The sequence below is a fragment of the Moschus berezovskii genome, chromosome X (genome assembly GCF_049115385.1).
Source record: "Moschus berezovskii isolate FMDL1 chromosome X, NW_MosBer_1.0, whole genome shotgun sequence".
NCBI classification, from domain to species: Eukaryota; Metazoa; Chordata; class Mammalia; order Artiodactyla; family Moschidae; genus Moschus; species Moschus berezovskii.
Window position 1 is genome coordinate 91444155 of NC_142488.1, and position 16001 is coordinate 91460155.

Sequence of the window (16001 nt, forward strand, 5' to 3'; positions counted from 1 at the left end):
GACACATTTTCATAGTTTTAATCATTTCATAGACTCATATGTAGATTGGAAAGAATTTTAAGCCTTCAATCACCTGTTTTTGTAAATGAAATTGGGGCCCTGAGTGGTAAAATAATTTGCCTGATGTTACAAGTCTGTGGCACTGGAATTTGTGCCAGTTTGTGGGTACATATATAGTGAGACACACTGTCTCATCTTTATTTATTAATCTACAATTTTTTTTGTGAAATCATTCTTCAACCTTCCCTTGGCATCACCAAACCTGGGAATTGTATTGAAATCTTAATTTTGTGGCTTTCTGTTTCATGTACTGACATCACAAAATTGTGAGTGAACTTCAATGAGATTAGAAAGTTTGTAACCTCACTAGTATATTATTATTGTACTCCCCCTTGTCTTTATTTTCCTCCCACATCCACTCAAAAATAAAACAGCCTGAATCCCATGATATGACCCTTTCTTTCCAGACTTTCATTATTTGTCCAGACTATTTCCTCCAAACTTCAAAACTGTTTATTTTGAAAGAATGAGAGAAATAAGACAGAGAGGTATCAATTAACAAGAACAATGACACTGAAGAAAATACATTAATTTGTACTCCCCACACACAACACCCCCACCCGTTTCCCCATCCCTGGTACAATGATATTTAAACCATGAGAGCACATCTAACAAGCAGAAGCAGCAGTATATAACAAAGAAAGCAAATTTACATACTGCTCAATCTGACTAACCCATATCAAATGGCCTTCCCCCAGCTAAACTCCACCCACTGAAAGAGGTGTAGCAGAGGAGACAACCATGGGGGTAACTTGGATCTCTGCTTACACTAGCAAAGTTCAGTGAAAATTCAGTAAGAATAGTGAATCTGATTGGCAGGAAAGACTGGATACAGCTCCTCTGTCAAATTTCAGATGATTGAAGAGAACAGCTAGAGTTGGAGATTCACAGACTTCTAACAGGACTAATCTTTGCTCCCTCAACCACAACAGTGGAGCAGCTGCCAAATCCTGGTTAGCTGCGGAGAACAGTGGAAGTGAGGCAGCTTTTGGCTTAAGAAAATCCAAAACAGATGTCTGATAACAAGTTTGTTGTTTCAGTTTCCAACTGTGAGTAAAGGAGCTTAGTAGGCTGGGCTCCAACAAAGGCAAGGTGAAACTTCAAATTTTATCACTTGAAGAATTAGACTATCTACTGACTGCATATTTCTCTTATTTTAATTAAACTCAATATGGAGCATTTACAATTTAAACAACTTTTAAAGTAGAGGTTAATTCATTTTACATGTAACTCAGTGTCTCAAATTGAAGGAACTTTTTCCTAAAGCGGGAGGTTTAAGTTTTCAGCTTAATCTAGTGAGGGATCCCCCTATCCCATGGGAATACATAGTTTGTTTTATAACAAGAAGTAAGTGGGATTCTCTTTATAGGAGATTTATTTTATTCTGCCTTCACTAGAATCAGTCTATAAAGGAAAGGATACCTATGCAGGATTAGTTCAAGATCAGAGCGTTCTCCTTAGCACATGTGTGCGAACACACACATACACCCACCCACCCACACACACACACACAGTAAGTAACATTTACCCACACATAATCTCAGTCACATGCTTGCTGGAATCCATCACAAATACACTTCAATAGTTAGCCATATACATGTACATGCAGCAAGATGTGAGAGTTGCCCCAGAGTGATTAAAGGTGGTGCACGCACATCTATGTGGGGGGGTCATTTTAGGGTATAGGTGTACACAAGCCAATAGGACCATCAACTTGCAGGTTATATGTGTCCCTTTTCACCCAAGATAAATGAAAAACACACACTGACATCTTCTTGGGTGTCATGGAGGCAACTGCCTGGAAGATCCACTTTTTTGCACTTCTGCTCTCCTAGGACAATTTCATTTTGCCCTGAGGGGCCTTCTCGTACAAGGACGGCTGCTCCTCGGTATTCCCTGCATTGCCGTCACTCCCCACGTTCCCTGGCGCTGAGGATTTCTTCTCAGAAGACCGGTCTTCAGGCTTGCGGGCAATCAGCAGGCGGCAGGTGAGCAGGATTCCAAACACCAGGGCATGGGCGTAGCGTTTGAGAGGATCACCGACTAGCTGGTGGAAGAAGAGGACCACCAACACCAGCAAAAGGAGGACAAAGTTGGCCACATCTTTGGGACGCCCAGGTACAAGAGTCATGACAATGCCACAGGCCACCTCAAGAGCACCAATGCTTTTGCGGAGGAGAATGGAATTGATCCCCATTTTCTTCAGCAGAGGGAGGGCTCGCACATAGCTCTTGTAAGCACGTTTCTAGAGTGGAATACAATAAAAGAAAATGCTGCATTAACCATGATTTTACCATTAGAATGAAAAGCACACAAGCAAGGTCCTTCTTCCCCACCATTCCCTTTCCACACCAGTCAAGGGTGCCCTGTTCTTCGTTTACCATGTCCCGTAAATAAAAATCTTATAATAAATAAAGGGAAACAAATAATAAAGGGAAAAAAGCAAGCAATCCGCTGAGATCCTTGTGATTTACTCGTTAGTAACACCATCAACCTAGATAGTATATTAAAAAGCAGAGACATTACTTTGCCAACCAAGGTCCGTCTAGTCAAGGCTATGGTTTTTCCCGTGGTCATGTATGGATGTGAGAGTTGGACTGTGAAGAAAGCTGATTGCCGAAGAATTGATGTTTTTGAACTGTGATGCTGGAGAAAACTATTTAGAGTCCCTTGGACTGCAAGGAGATCCAACCAGTCCATTCCAAAGGAGATCAATCCTGGGTGTTCATTGGAGGGACTGATGCTAAAGCTGAAACTCCAATACTTTGGCCACCTCATGTGACGAGTTGACTCACTGGAAAAGACTCTGATGCTGGGAAAGGTTGGGGGTGGGAGGAGAAGGGGTCGACAGAGAATGAGATGGCTGGATGGCATCACCGACTCTGTGGACATGAGTTTGAGTGAACTCCGGGAGTTGGTGATGGACAGGGAGGCCTGGCGTGCTGTGATTCATGGGGTCGCAGAGAGTCAGACACGATTGAGCGACTGAACTGAACTGAACTGAACACCATCAAAGGTAACAGAATTTGACTTTATAGTTTAAAAACATTTTTTTTCTACCACAATGAGTGCCAGCACTGGGGATTTGGGATCTTAGTTCCAGACCAGGGATCAAACCCAGGCCCCCTGAAGTGGAAGCACCCTTGAAAGAAATTTTTTTCTGATTATAAATCATAAACAACATTTAGGATTTAAAAGAAAATTCACTGGGCCCATAAAAACTGATACAGATTAGCCATATCCACGTTTTCCAGTGCCTGCTTTGTCCAAATGCAGATGCATATGAGCAACAACAAAAATGAAACAAGAAAATAAAGCCTCACTAATTTGGACTTCCTTAATTTGGAATTTTTGATAATTCAAAAAATATCTGAGTTGGAGTTTACATTTGTGGAATCTGTAAATTTTTTTTTAAAAGTGTGCGAAGCAAATAGAAAAATTTAAATGTATGCAAATGTTAGCCCCTTATATATCTTGAAGATATAGTAAGCCAAAAATCATTCTTTTTTTTTTTTTTTCAAAAATCATTCTTATGGTCATTGACATAAATCCCTGGGCTTTTACAAGACACTGATTAATTTTAATTCAATAAACACTTATTGAATACCTATTATGGATTATGTGATGGAGATATAGAGATGAATATAACAGGGTCAAGAAGCTATCGTTCTAGTGGAGGGAACATGCATAAAAACATTACGGAAGCAGCATGGTTAGTGGTATATAATAGAGTACTGTGTAAGGTCTAATTGTAGCCCAAAGGCAGATACCATGGAACAAACAAGGGAGGCACTGGTTATACTACAAAGTAATAGAATTTTACTGACCTTACAGTAATAGATAATAATATTTTTCACTATTCAGATGGACCCAATCCTCATCTTGTAGTAAATTGATGAGATTTTATCAAATCTGTTTTTTCCTGGTTTCGCCCACTACTTTGTTTTCATGAAGTATCCATTAATTCATTCAATATGTATTAAGTGCCTCCTTGTGCTAAGCATTTTGCTTGGTACTCTGGATACAGATATCAATCATTCAAAAGCCTTGCCTTCCTAAAATTTGCATTTATAGGAAGAAAAGTTATGGAAGTACATAAACACAGTGTAGCATTATGGTAGTAGGTACAGTGGAAACGCACAGGAGTGGTCAAATTTCCCCAGATGGGGACTGAGAAAAGCTAGAATGGACTCTTAAAGAAGAGCAGGTGTTTGCAGGATCAACAAGGGAAGGGCAGTGCAGGCAGAGGAAGCTGGCTGAGCAAAGGCCCTGAAGGACATAATAGACTGGTGTATTTTAAACACTGCCCCAGCTCAGCATAGGTTGGGAGAGGGAGAGGTAAGGGGGAGACATGAAACAGAGATGACAGATATGAATCAGATCATAGAGTGTTGCATTGTGGAGCTGGACTTTATCCTATAAGCCAAGAGAACAACATAATTTGCTTTTAAGGAAGATCCCTTTGGAAGTAGCATTGAGGATGGATTGGGAGAGGTATGCCTGGAAGTGAGGAGATCAGGTGAGAGACCTGGACTAGAGTAATGACAATAAGGATAGAGGGAAGGGATGGAGTCAAGGATACTTCGAATGCAAAGTCAACAGGAATTGATGTTTTATCGGATGTGGCCACGGAGGGAAAGGGAGAAGACTGCATACAGAAGAAGGGGGGAAGAGGCAAGAAGGAGTGAGGAACTCAATTTGGAGTTTTTTAGTTGAAGTATCTCTAAGACATCTCTAAGTGGAGCTGTCTCATAGGCAACTCAGTAATAGAGGTCTGGGGTAAAGATATAGAATTGATGGTCATCAGTATTCCCAGGTAGAATGTATACAGTGGGAAAATTTGTGTGACAGACATTTTAATAAGGGGAGGAAGAAGAGAATCCACAACATAGACAGAGGCAAGTGTGGTTAGAAAAGTAGGAGGCAACCCAGGAGAGATGGGGTCATAAGGGCCAAGAATTTCAAGAAGAGAATAGTCAAAAGCACCAGATGCAAGACAAATATTACAAGAATTAGGCAGAAAGGCAGCTTGACCTGTTGGGAGCATCTGGTGCTTAGAATAATGTTCACACACTCTAGTTTGGAACAAATGTTAAGTCATTTCTCTAGTGAATGCACCTTTATTTCATGGACTAATTATCATGAGTGGCACAAGATAATCCTTTATGAGTACTGTTTTAAGATCCATGGTTTAGTTAAAAAAAAAAAAAGCATGGGTTTGGATTCAAACAGGCTTGGCTTCAAATCCTATCTCTGTTACTTTCTAGTTGGGTGCCCCCTGGGCAAATTACTTGCCTCTCTGAGTCTCATTTTCCTGAGCAAAGCTGGGACTAAGACGAAATGAGTAAGGTTATGTCCCCTGAGTACAAAATTTAAGAAGGCACCAAAACACTCATTGATTAAGGTAAATAATATCCACACACACAAAAAATCACAACTTTAAACAGAGGCAGGATCCGATTTTGCACTTGTACGACCCTGCCTCACACCTCTTCCTAACTCTGGCCCTGTCAGATCCTGTCTTCAGTTCAGTTCAGTTCAGTTCTTAGTTGTCTTTATTTACCTTTATTCACCTCTGACTGGTCTGATCTCCTTGCTCACAGCGTTCTCATTTTTGGTGTATCCTTGACTCTTGAAGCTTCCAAATAATTTGGGTTCCTTGGTAGCTCAGACAGTAAAGAATCTGCCTGCAATGTAGGAGACCCAGGTTTGATCCCTGGGTCAGGAAGATCCCCTGGAGAAGGGAATGGCCACCCACTCCAGTATTCTTGCCTGGAGAATCCCATGGACAGAGGAGCCTGGTGGGCTACAGTCCATGGACTCACAAAGAGTTGGACACGACTGAGCAACTTTCACTTCATTCACCTCTAGTCCCTACCCTGTTGCTGAGCATATAAGAAAACTCAAAGTATCAGTCCTTCCTCCTCCTTCTCATTTTAGGTTAAATCAGGGATTTTCAGAGAGAAATTAGGAGAGGTTGACCAGTAGGATGAGTAAAACCCTGGGTTTAACTGAGCTAGATGCATGTGGATCAGAGTTGAGTCAAGGGATAGGGCATCTGGTGGTTTCCTATCACTATCGGCCTAGATGCCACCTGCTCACTCTCTGTCCCTCTACACTCTGGTGATGGTAGCAGGGGGACATGAGGGAAAGAAATCTAGACCCAAGAGTTTTTCTTATCACTCTGAAGGTAGGACTTTTTCTAATTAGCAACACAAAGCTCCCCAAGAGGCAGATCCTAAGTCCTAAGTGTAACCTTCTAACATAATAAACACAGGAAGCAGGATGAGTTTCTTACAATCAGTTCAAAGCAAAGATTTCTAGATGCTGACTGAGTGGCTTCTGGAAACATTCCTTTGTTTTGCCTAGGGCTAACCACCCATCATTGAAGAATAGATTTTTATCTATACTATAGTAGAATCTGTAGGCCAAATTCCAGGTCTTTAGATCTAGTTCCTATGACCTCAATGAACACTTTTCTCTCCATTTGGTATAACTCCATATTACTTTTTCAATTTATCTAACCTCTGCAACTGTAGCTGTGGATATTTGTATGCAGCAGTTGCCTCTTTCTTTCCTTCTTTTCTCAAGAGGAAACTGCATGTGGATAAGTCATTTCATCACATCATTAATTCAAAGCTGAGTAGGTACAGATAGCATCTCTTCTCCAGGACTCCAGACAGTGAATGTTTAACTTGTTACAGATGGGACTCAGCTTGGATAGGGTCTTGACACTATAGGAAGCCCTTTATTCTTTCTCCTGTGGAGTAGGATAGAAACATCAAAAGTATCCTACTATTGCCAGTCCCCACAAGACTTGGGCCAGGTCACCTCAACTTTAATAGAAGGGTCACATGTCTTAAGTCTATAGTAATTAGATCTCTACAGACTTTAATTGTTGTGACAGTAAGAATAAAGAGTTAACTGAGTCACTCTCTCAAAAGGCTCTCACAGTTCACTTTGTTAGGTCTGTTTCTTTCTCACAGACGTTGTATAGTTCTGTTTCTTTTTCATTGCCATGATCCAGACACTGTAACCAGTTTCCTTATAGTAAAAGGAGAGAGAGGGGTTTAGTCAACTTTTCCAAATACCTTTAATCAAAGACTGTCATCCAGAAATACCCTTGGGCTAAGATTAGCTAAATTCCAATTCTAGTTTTGCCCCTAAATTGCTTGGAGAAAATTAGTTAAGTATTGTATTACCTCAGTTTCCCCCCTTTTGAAATTAAATGAGCATTTTGGAGATTTGGTCAAAGAATCATAACATCATAGCATCAACCAAGGGCCACATACACATGTTTTATCATTACTGAAGCACACAATTAGAAATCCATATATTTGCAAGCCACAGTAATTACCTTAATGATAATAGCAATGATTCAAGCCGGTTCGTTTGTATAGTATGAGATGGTATGATTCAGACATGAATCAAACGCATATGGAACCTTTCTTTAGTCACATCTTTTTTCTTTTTATCATTTAGTCTTCACAACACTCTAGGGTTCATGATCTCATATTAATTACATTAAACTTGAACAGCTCACAACTGTCTAATAATACTCATCTTCGATTACAGTTAATTACCCATCCAAGCCAGCTAACAGGACAAAATGGGAAGAGAGGGCAAATGATTTGTTCCGCTTTAGTTCACTTACACCAGTTAGGTAAACGAAAAAAAAATAATTTGGCTAATATACTGTATAATTCCATTTATTTGTTGCTATTCAGTCACTCAGTCATGTTTGATTATTTGCAACCCCACGGACTGCAACACGCCAGGCTTCCCTGTCCTTCACTATCTCCCAGAGTTTGCTCAAACTCATGTCCATTGAATTGGTGATGCCATCTGACCATCTCATCCTCTGTTGTCCCCTTCTCCTCCTGTCTTCAATCTTTCCCAGCATCAGGGTCTTTTCCAAAGAGTCAACTCTTTGCATGAGGCAGCCAAAGTAAAAACAGTAAAACTAACTTATATTGTTGGAAGTTGGGATTTATGCAGGGGGTGGGTGTAGGTACTAACGGGAAGGGGCCATGAGGGAAGTTTCTGGGATGCTGGTCATGTTCTATTTCTTGATCTAGGTTACATAGAATTCTTAAAATTCCTTGAGCTGTACATTTGGGTGTACATTTCAGTATGTATGTTATACTTCAATACAGTTTATAGGGGAAAACTATATGAAAGCAGAAGAGGGCACTGACAAAAATATATTTTGGCTAAAAACCTCAGTCTGGTTGCTATATTAGATCATAAAGGCTACATAAGTGCTGAAAAATTTACTGACTCAAGTATGATTTTCCTGAATCTCTGTAGGAAAAAAAAAGCCATATGTGAATCATAGATCATCTCTTAAATGCAATAAAAAGCCATCACATGCTTAATTGCCAAATATCATGTGCATAAAAGCACCTTTTAAGCAGTTCTACTTTCCACCTAAAAAGGAAGCTGCAAGCCTGACCCTACTAACCAGAGTGGATCCCTCCCAGACTGCATCAAAGGGGAGAAGGGTCTGACTTCCACTTTCAGTCAAAAGTCACTCTAAAACAAGCACAGCTGTTGGCCATTGGAGGCTACCAGCTTCCTGGCATAAATTCCAACATAGTTTAGCTTAGGCTAACTAGCTGTATAAGCTAAGCAAAGTCACTTCACATCTCAGGGTCAGTCGCCTCTCTGAGGGAATAAACGTATTGTACCACCTCAAAGAACAGTCTAAGCATTGGTAAATTACTATCTTATTATGCAGTTGGAATGCAATTAATAGTGTGATTGGAAGCATAAAAGATCACCTGTGGACATTAAATAAAACCCTGGGGAAATAGTGGAGGGTATTTAACTACAAATAAGCAAATCATTCAAATCAACAACAAACCTTCCCTATGAGGGCTGCAAAGAAGCGGCAAAGACTTGCCCTGTCCTCTTTAGGGTCAAAAATCCTTTGGCTTCAATGTGACAGGATTTTTGGTGTTTTCTTACTGTTCCATTTGTGGCCCTTTGTGCGTGCAGGATAGAACCACTGCTAGTGAACCCCTGCTACAAAGAGCTGAATACCAAACAGAGAGCAAGTCAACCATTCATATGTTAAACTGCCTGGCAGCATTTGTGTACCGTCTCCCAATTCCAAGTGAATTAATGAAGGCACTTAGTCAAGGGAGTGGTCAGTCGTGTTGCATTCACATGGGATTTAGAGTACTCTATAGTGACACTTGCTAAATTGGGAGGAGGTATGGAGTGATACATACCAAACGGGCTATTCAAGAGAGGCATCCAGAAATTCTGCACAAGATTCACTATGCAACCCAGCAGCATGTGTAGGGTTTTCTATATTAGCTGATTGCATAGAGGTCTGTTCACCAACGCATGTAAAAATAGCAACCTGCTCTTTTAAATGCCTGATTTCAGTCCCTTCAACTGGTCCTTCAAATTAGTCAGGAAATCACTGATGTGTCAATTATATCATCACCTGAACCCAGAGCATTTCTTGAACACCTATCATATTCATATACTGTACTAGATTCTTCCATATGCAACTTCAGTTGATATTTACAACAACCTCCTGTGGTAGGTATTATCCTCATTTTACAGATGAGGAAACTGAGGCAGACACTTCAAGAGTGTCAGGTCTTGAACCCAAACCAATATGACTCAAAGTCTGTACTCTTTCCAGTAACCTTTTCTGGCTTCCCCAGTAGAGACAGGAAAGAAGTTCATATTCATTTGTCTGTCTAGTTTTTAGCAGTGATTCTCCATGGACAGGTTAACACCTAAACATAACACTAATGATTTTAGAAAAAAAAAATAGTTGACAGAAGAACAAAAAAAAAATCCAAATTTAAAAAAATTGGTTTCAATGTAAAATGAAACCCCAAAATATGGGATTGGGACAGTTGAACTGGTACCAAAAAAGGAGAAAGAATGTGCCACATATTTTCAAGAATCGGTTGTAAGTTCTGACATCCAAAAAAGCAGTTGTAACCATTAATGATTCCTCTACTGGGAATATTGAGTCACAGATTTGGTTTCTAATCTCTGCTCCAGGAGCAGCTTAGCCTAGCATCTTGGATAAGTCATTAAACTTTCTCTGTTTCAGTTTATCCATCAATAAAATAAGCATAACTTTAAAAAATGAATCTACCTCACTGAGATATTTTAAAGAACAATCATAAACAATAAGAACAACACCTTGAGATTTTATATAAAAAGGCACTGCAGTCAAAACATGACTAACTCCATCAATACAGAGGAATCACTCCTCAATGGAGAACAGAAAATCCCAGATCATCATCCCAGCTGATCTCTGGTTGGAGTCCTCAGGGGTTGTAACCTGCTTCCAAGAGGCAAGAAATGACTTCTGAACTGCATCATCAAGAGCCAACCAGAGAAATCTGAAGGGTGGTGACCAGCCAAGACAATGCTACAATGACTCATTCATTCACCCAGCAATTCCACGAATATAAACTGAGCACCTTCTTTGTACTAGAACTGAATCGTCCCCACTTTCTATGGGTTCAACAATAAAGCTGGGCTGGCCCAGGCACAATGCAGTGGGCCCTATGCCAGAAAGCCATCTCTAGCCTGGGGCCTAATACTCAATGCATGAGAGAACTCTGGACAAGGGCAGTCTGAAAATCCTCCTCAAGCTTCATAGTACTGTGACGTTTACCTCCCAGCTATAGTTCTTCCATTTCCTCCAGATGCCCTTAAGCACAGAACTGTGCACGTGGGGGTGCGCGCGCGCGCACACACACACACACACACACACTTCCCAGGTAGCTCAGCTGGTAAAGAATCCACCTGCAATGCAGGAGACCTGGGTTCAATCCCTGGGTTGGGAAGATCACCTGGAGGAGGGCATGGCAACCCACTCCATTATTCTTGCCTGGAGAATCCCCATGGACAGAGGCGCCTGGAGGGCTACAGTCCATGGGATTGCAAAGAGTCAGACACACACAATCATTCTGTACTGCTGTTTTAGATTACACCTATTTAAATATCTTCCTTTGTATGATATGGAATCTTCATATATTCTTCTGCCTTTCACTAGACTGTAACAGACAGCTCCACTCCCTGGGAAGAAACCTACTGTAAACCCATTTGTGACTGATCCTCCTCGTGAGTGCCTGCCAAGCTGATCGGAAGCTTCCCGGTGACTCCATCTTAGTTGGATTGCCTGCAGAACCTAACACTGTACTTAGAGTGCAGCTTGAATGGCCTCTAAAGCAGCTGAGCAGGGTCTAGGGAGACAGGGAGTATACTGAGGAAGAGTACTATGTCCCTACAGAAAGGGAAAGCTTCAATATACCTGAGGCACACACACACACATACACAAACATATAAATGTATGTATATATGAAAAGGAAAGAAAATCAAGAGCATATGCATTTATTTATAACCTAACGCCAAACTACTACTGCCAAGATAAAAATATAGTGGCAATTCCTCTCTACCCTTTCCCTCTGCTTTTGGTGGCTTCTGCTACCCCACCTCTTCTCTTGTCCCCTCCTCTCCCCAATGCAGGCTGTCTTGGATACTCATTTTGACCTGATTTCATTTCCATCTGGTCAAATGTTGTGGGAGGAGGGAAAGCAGGAAAGAGAAACTCATTAGGATTTGCCACTGGGGCTAGCCCTTGGCCCTTGAGTGTCAGCTGCCCTCCCTGACCCCAAGGTGATCCTGTGATCCTGTGATGAGAGAGACATGGGAAACACTAGCTTAAACCCTGAGACTGAAGCCTGAGCTTCTTGCAAACATTTCCAAGTACCTATGATTTGCCAGGCTCCATCCATTTGCAGCTCATGGTTGAGGGGCTCTGGAAGGCTCCGCAGTGAGCTCCAGGAGAGCTATTTATTCCTGTCAACTGTCAGCGTGTGGGGCTATTCCTCCTTGCCTCAGTCCTAATGGGGAGTGCCTCTTGCCTCTTCTCTCCTCCTGTTTCTCCCCTAAGTTCCTTTCCTTTTTGACCTTGAGAGCCTGGTAATGGGTTCCCTCCCAGGACTGGCAGTCTGGCAGAAGCAGTGAGAAGCAGGTTCTCTTCAGCTGGGGTGGGGTAATGAAGAGGCAGAGTGACTGGAGGAAAAGCGAGAGAGCAAGAAAGTGCTGGAAGCATCTCCTGTCATATCCTTCGTACTCCACAGTCTGGGGACTAGACTCTCGCTTAACGCCCAGCTGGGGAGTGCAGCCCAGCCCCCAGGTTGCAGAGGAGATGTTTTGGTCACCTTCAGGTGATTTGAACTCTGCAGAGGGGAAACCCTGCAGAGGGCCTGGCCTTGGGCATCCATGGGAGCCAAGATGGGGATTATGGACTATTTTGCGGGAGGGAAAAAGCAGACTGCAGATTAGCCCAGAAACAACACAAAATAAAACAAAACATCCAGCTTTCCCTTGAGAGAAGAAGAAGCACGGTTTCAGTGACCTTTATTTGGGCCAAGTCTGCTTTTGTCTCGAGGATATAGACACACGCCCAGGCGGCTAGGGGAATACCATCCACTCCCCATCTGGGATGAGGGATACCATCTCCGCCCCTAAAAATTGCTTGTTTTAGTAGCCCATTCGCCCTCAGCTCTTTCCTCCTTCCCTTTTGTTCTTCCCCAAGATAAATGAACTCTCCAGCTTGCTAAACTCTTAGTTCCAAGGGAAGCAATCAGACTTGCAGGCTGGTTGCCCGGACCTTGGGTGTGCTGGAAGGAAGAGAGGGCTCCTGCCGGTGACAGGTGTTACGCAGGTCTCAGCCCTCGGGTTTGCTTGGGGATGGAGGGTTTACTTGGGCAACCCCTCCCCCAACTGGCATTCAGTGGCTCCCGAACAGTTGTTCCCAGCTAGCCCACAAAAGATCTCGCTCTCCTCCAGCTGCTCCTTCCCAGATGCAAAGTTGTTGGGGAGAAGGGAGGGTCCGGGGTGGGGGTAGGGGTGAAAAGGCTGGGACCTTGGACCAGGGAGGAAAGAAGGGGAGAGGTACTCTCCATCCCTGCGGAGTGCGCTCCTCATCACCCGCTTGCTTCACTTACCATCTCACTGTAGGCATCCTTGTTGAGCCTGGGGGTCAACTTGATAGTCCCCATGAAAACAAAGAAGAGTCCCAGGGCCACTGAGAGGGCCACGACGGTTATGGTTCTAGGAGATGCCATGGGGTCACCAAGGCAGGTCCGGACTAATCGTTCTGCTCTGTGCACCCTCCGGTCTAAGGCGCAGGCACTAAGCGCAGAGAGAGCTAGAGGAACACTGCGGAGGCAGCAGGCAGCTAGAATGACAAAGGGAGAGGAGGGAGCTCGAGGGAAAAATTGAGAGATCGAGATTCAACCTCTCTCACTACAACAATCGCTGGGTCCTAATGCCCTACGCTTGCTCCTCACTGGCCAGAAAGCACAGTCTCCAAATTAAACGAAGTCCCAAACTGAGGTAGAAACTGCAAGTCTTAAATGGGGAAATAGGTAGGTTATGCTGCGAATTCAGTCCTCGGGCTGCCTCTGAAATGAGGAATGAAGGAAGATCATTCTATCACTTCCCCCCAGGAGCGCTTCAATCTCTCTAGTTCTTTAATTATTCACTCTCACTTTTCAGCCTCTCTCCTCTCCCATTTTCCTTCCTCTCTCCTTCTCTCCCCGTTGACTTTCCCTCACCAAAACATGAGTCCTTGGAGTTGCTAGTTTCTGCAGTTGCTAACACTCGAGGATGAATCTGCAAAGTTAAGGCTTGATTGTTGCCTAAGAAAGCTTTATCTTCCTCTTCCTCCAAGTTTTTTCATGGCTCCTATTGCTCAGTGGTTAATTTCAGAGTTTTAAATTTGACATTTAAGGCCTTCCATATTTGAACCTCTGCCTCTCTTTGGAGGTTTGTGTGTGTTCAGTCGTGTCCAACTCTTTGTAACCCCATGGACTGTAGCCCACCAGGCTTCTCTGTCCATGGAATTTCCCAGGCAAGAATACTAGAGTGGGTTGCCATGCCCTTCTCCAGGGGATCTTCCCAACCCAGGGATCAAACTCCCCCACACACCCCCTCCCTCCCGTCTCCTGCTTGACAGGCAGATACTTTACCAATGAGCCACCTGGGAAGCCCCTTTGGAGGTTTATCTTCCAATAACCCCCACTGCCACCCCGTCTCCTTTCTACTCATGGTCCCATCCAACCTGAGATGTCCCACCTCCCCTACATTCTCTTTGCCTGCTCGGTCACTCTTCATCGGCAATCAGCCTCTTCTTCAGTGTCACCTCCTCCATGAAGACTTCCCTGATGCGCTCCCAGCTGGATACGATTTCTCCCTCTGACTTCCTGTTCTAGTAACCAATATTTATTGACTGTTAACTAAGTGCTAGACACTGCCCTTGACTTGTGTTAACTAATTTCATCTTAACAACATCAGTTCAGTTCAGTTCAGTTCAGTCGCTCAGTTGTGTCCGACTCTCTGCGACCCCATGAATCACAGCACGCCAGGCCTCCCTGTCCATCACCAACTCCCGGAGTTCACTCAAACTCATGTCCACAGAGTCGGTGATGCCATCCAGCCATCTCATTCTCGGTCGTCCCCTTCTCCTCCCACCCCCAACCTTTCCCAGCATCAGAGTCTTTTCCAGTGAGTCAACTCGTCGCATGAGGTGGCCAAAGTATTGCAGTTTCAGCTTTAGCATCAGTCCTTCCAATGAACACCCAGGATCCATCTCCCTTAGAATGGACTGGTTGGATCTCCTTGCAGTCCAAGGGACTCTCAAGAGTCTTCTCCAACACCACAATTCAAAAGCATCAATTCTTTGGCGATCAGCTTTCTTCACAGTCCAACTCTCACATCCATACATGACCATGGGAAAAACCATAGCCTTGACTAGACGGACCTTGGTTGGCAAAGTAATGTCTCTGCTTTTTAATATATTATCAAGGTTGGTCATAACTTTCCTTCCAAGGAGTAAGCGTCTTTTAATTTCATGGCTGCAATCAGCATCTGCAGTGATTTTGAAACCCCAAAAAATAAAGTCTGACACTGTTTCCACTGTTTTTCCATCTATTTCCCATTTTATGGATGGGACCTTGAGGCACACGGAAGTTAATTAAGTAATTCGCCCTAGAGTATATGCTAATAAGTGGAGAGACAGAATTCAAACCTGGGTAGTCATTTCCAGAGCCCAGGTTCTCAACCATTCATCTACTGCCTCTCTATATAATATTTTGCATCATAAATATGGCACTTACCTGACACTGCTGAACGTTGTAATGACACACACAGATGCAACTTTTTGAGAGGCAGTGTTCATTAAGAGAGAGAGAACAGTCTGGAGTCAGACCCAGAAGGCCCAGGGTTTCAATCCCAGCTCTACCACTAACTGTAAACTTGGATAAGTCGCTTATCTGAGCCTCCATTTCCACATTTATAAAGTGTGAATGAAAATTCTACCTCAAAAGTTTGTTGTAAGAATTTTATGTTCATAAATTGCTTAGCACAGTGTCTAACACAATGAGACCTCAGTGGATGTGGTTCTTTTCTTGCTTGTTCTGCTTTCCTAATCCACACCACAACTAGCTATGATTGTAAGCATTTAGATGGTAGGAATAGGACTTACCTGGTGGCCCAATGGTTAAGAATCTGCCTGCTAATGCAGGGGACACAGGTTCTATTTCCAGTCTGAGAAAATTCCACATGCTGAGGGGGAACTAAGCCTTCATGCCCTAGAGCAAGTGCTCTGCAACAAAAGAAGCCATAGCAATGAGAAGCCTGTACCTGCAACTAGAGAGTACCCCCACTCGCCTCAACTAGAGAAAGCTCACATGCAGAAACGAAGATCCAGCACAGCCAAGAATACCTAAATAAATAATTTTTTTAAAAGGTAGGAACAACTTCTGCATATCTCCCCCAATACCTAGAACAACCCCTGTTGTGCACCAGAGCCTTATATATCTTAACTGGGAAAAATTTGATGAATTTAAATGCAGCTATTCTGGGGAGTGGGCTTCCCTGGTGGCTCA

At 43.0% G+C, this 16001-nt stretch overlaps 1 protein-coding gene across 1 annotated transcript; it reads right to left on the reverse strand.

Annotated features, from left to right (window-relative positions):
* Positions 1–540: 540 nt before the first annotated feature.
* On the reverse strand, positions 541–13309 carry TMEM35A (transmembrane protein 35A). The gene is made up of 2 exons (XM_055438352.2): positions 13059–13309; positions 541–2305 (listed from the first exon to the last, which is right to left on the reverse strand). The coding sequence occupies exons 1-2, from the start codon at positions 13176–13178 to the stop codon at positions 1892–1894; spliced, it is 534 nt and encodes a 177-aa protein (XP_055294327.1). The 5' UTR covers positions 13179–13309; the 3' UTR covers positions 541–1891.
* Between the last annotated feature and the right edge of the window lie 2692 nt (positions 13310–16001).

Bases quoted from the DNA above. Each gene is read 5' to 3' on its own strand.
- TMEM35A (XM_055438352.2), bottom strand. From the start codon at position 13,178: ATGGCATCTCCTAGAACCATAACCGTCGTGGCCCTCTCAGTGGCCCTG. The intron at 2,306-13,058 runs GTAAGTGAAGCA...ATTCCACTCTAG, and splicing joins AGGATGCCTACAGTGAGATG to AAACGTGCTTACAAGAGCTA.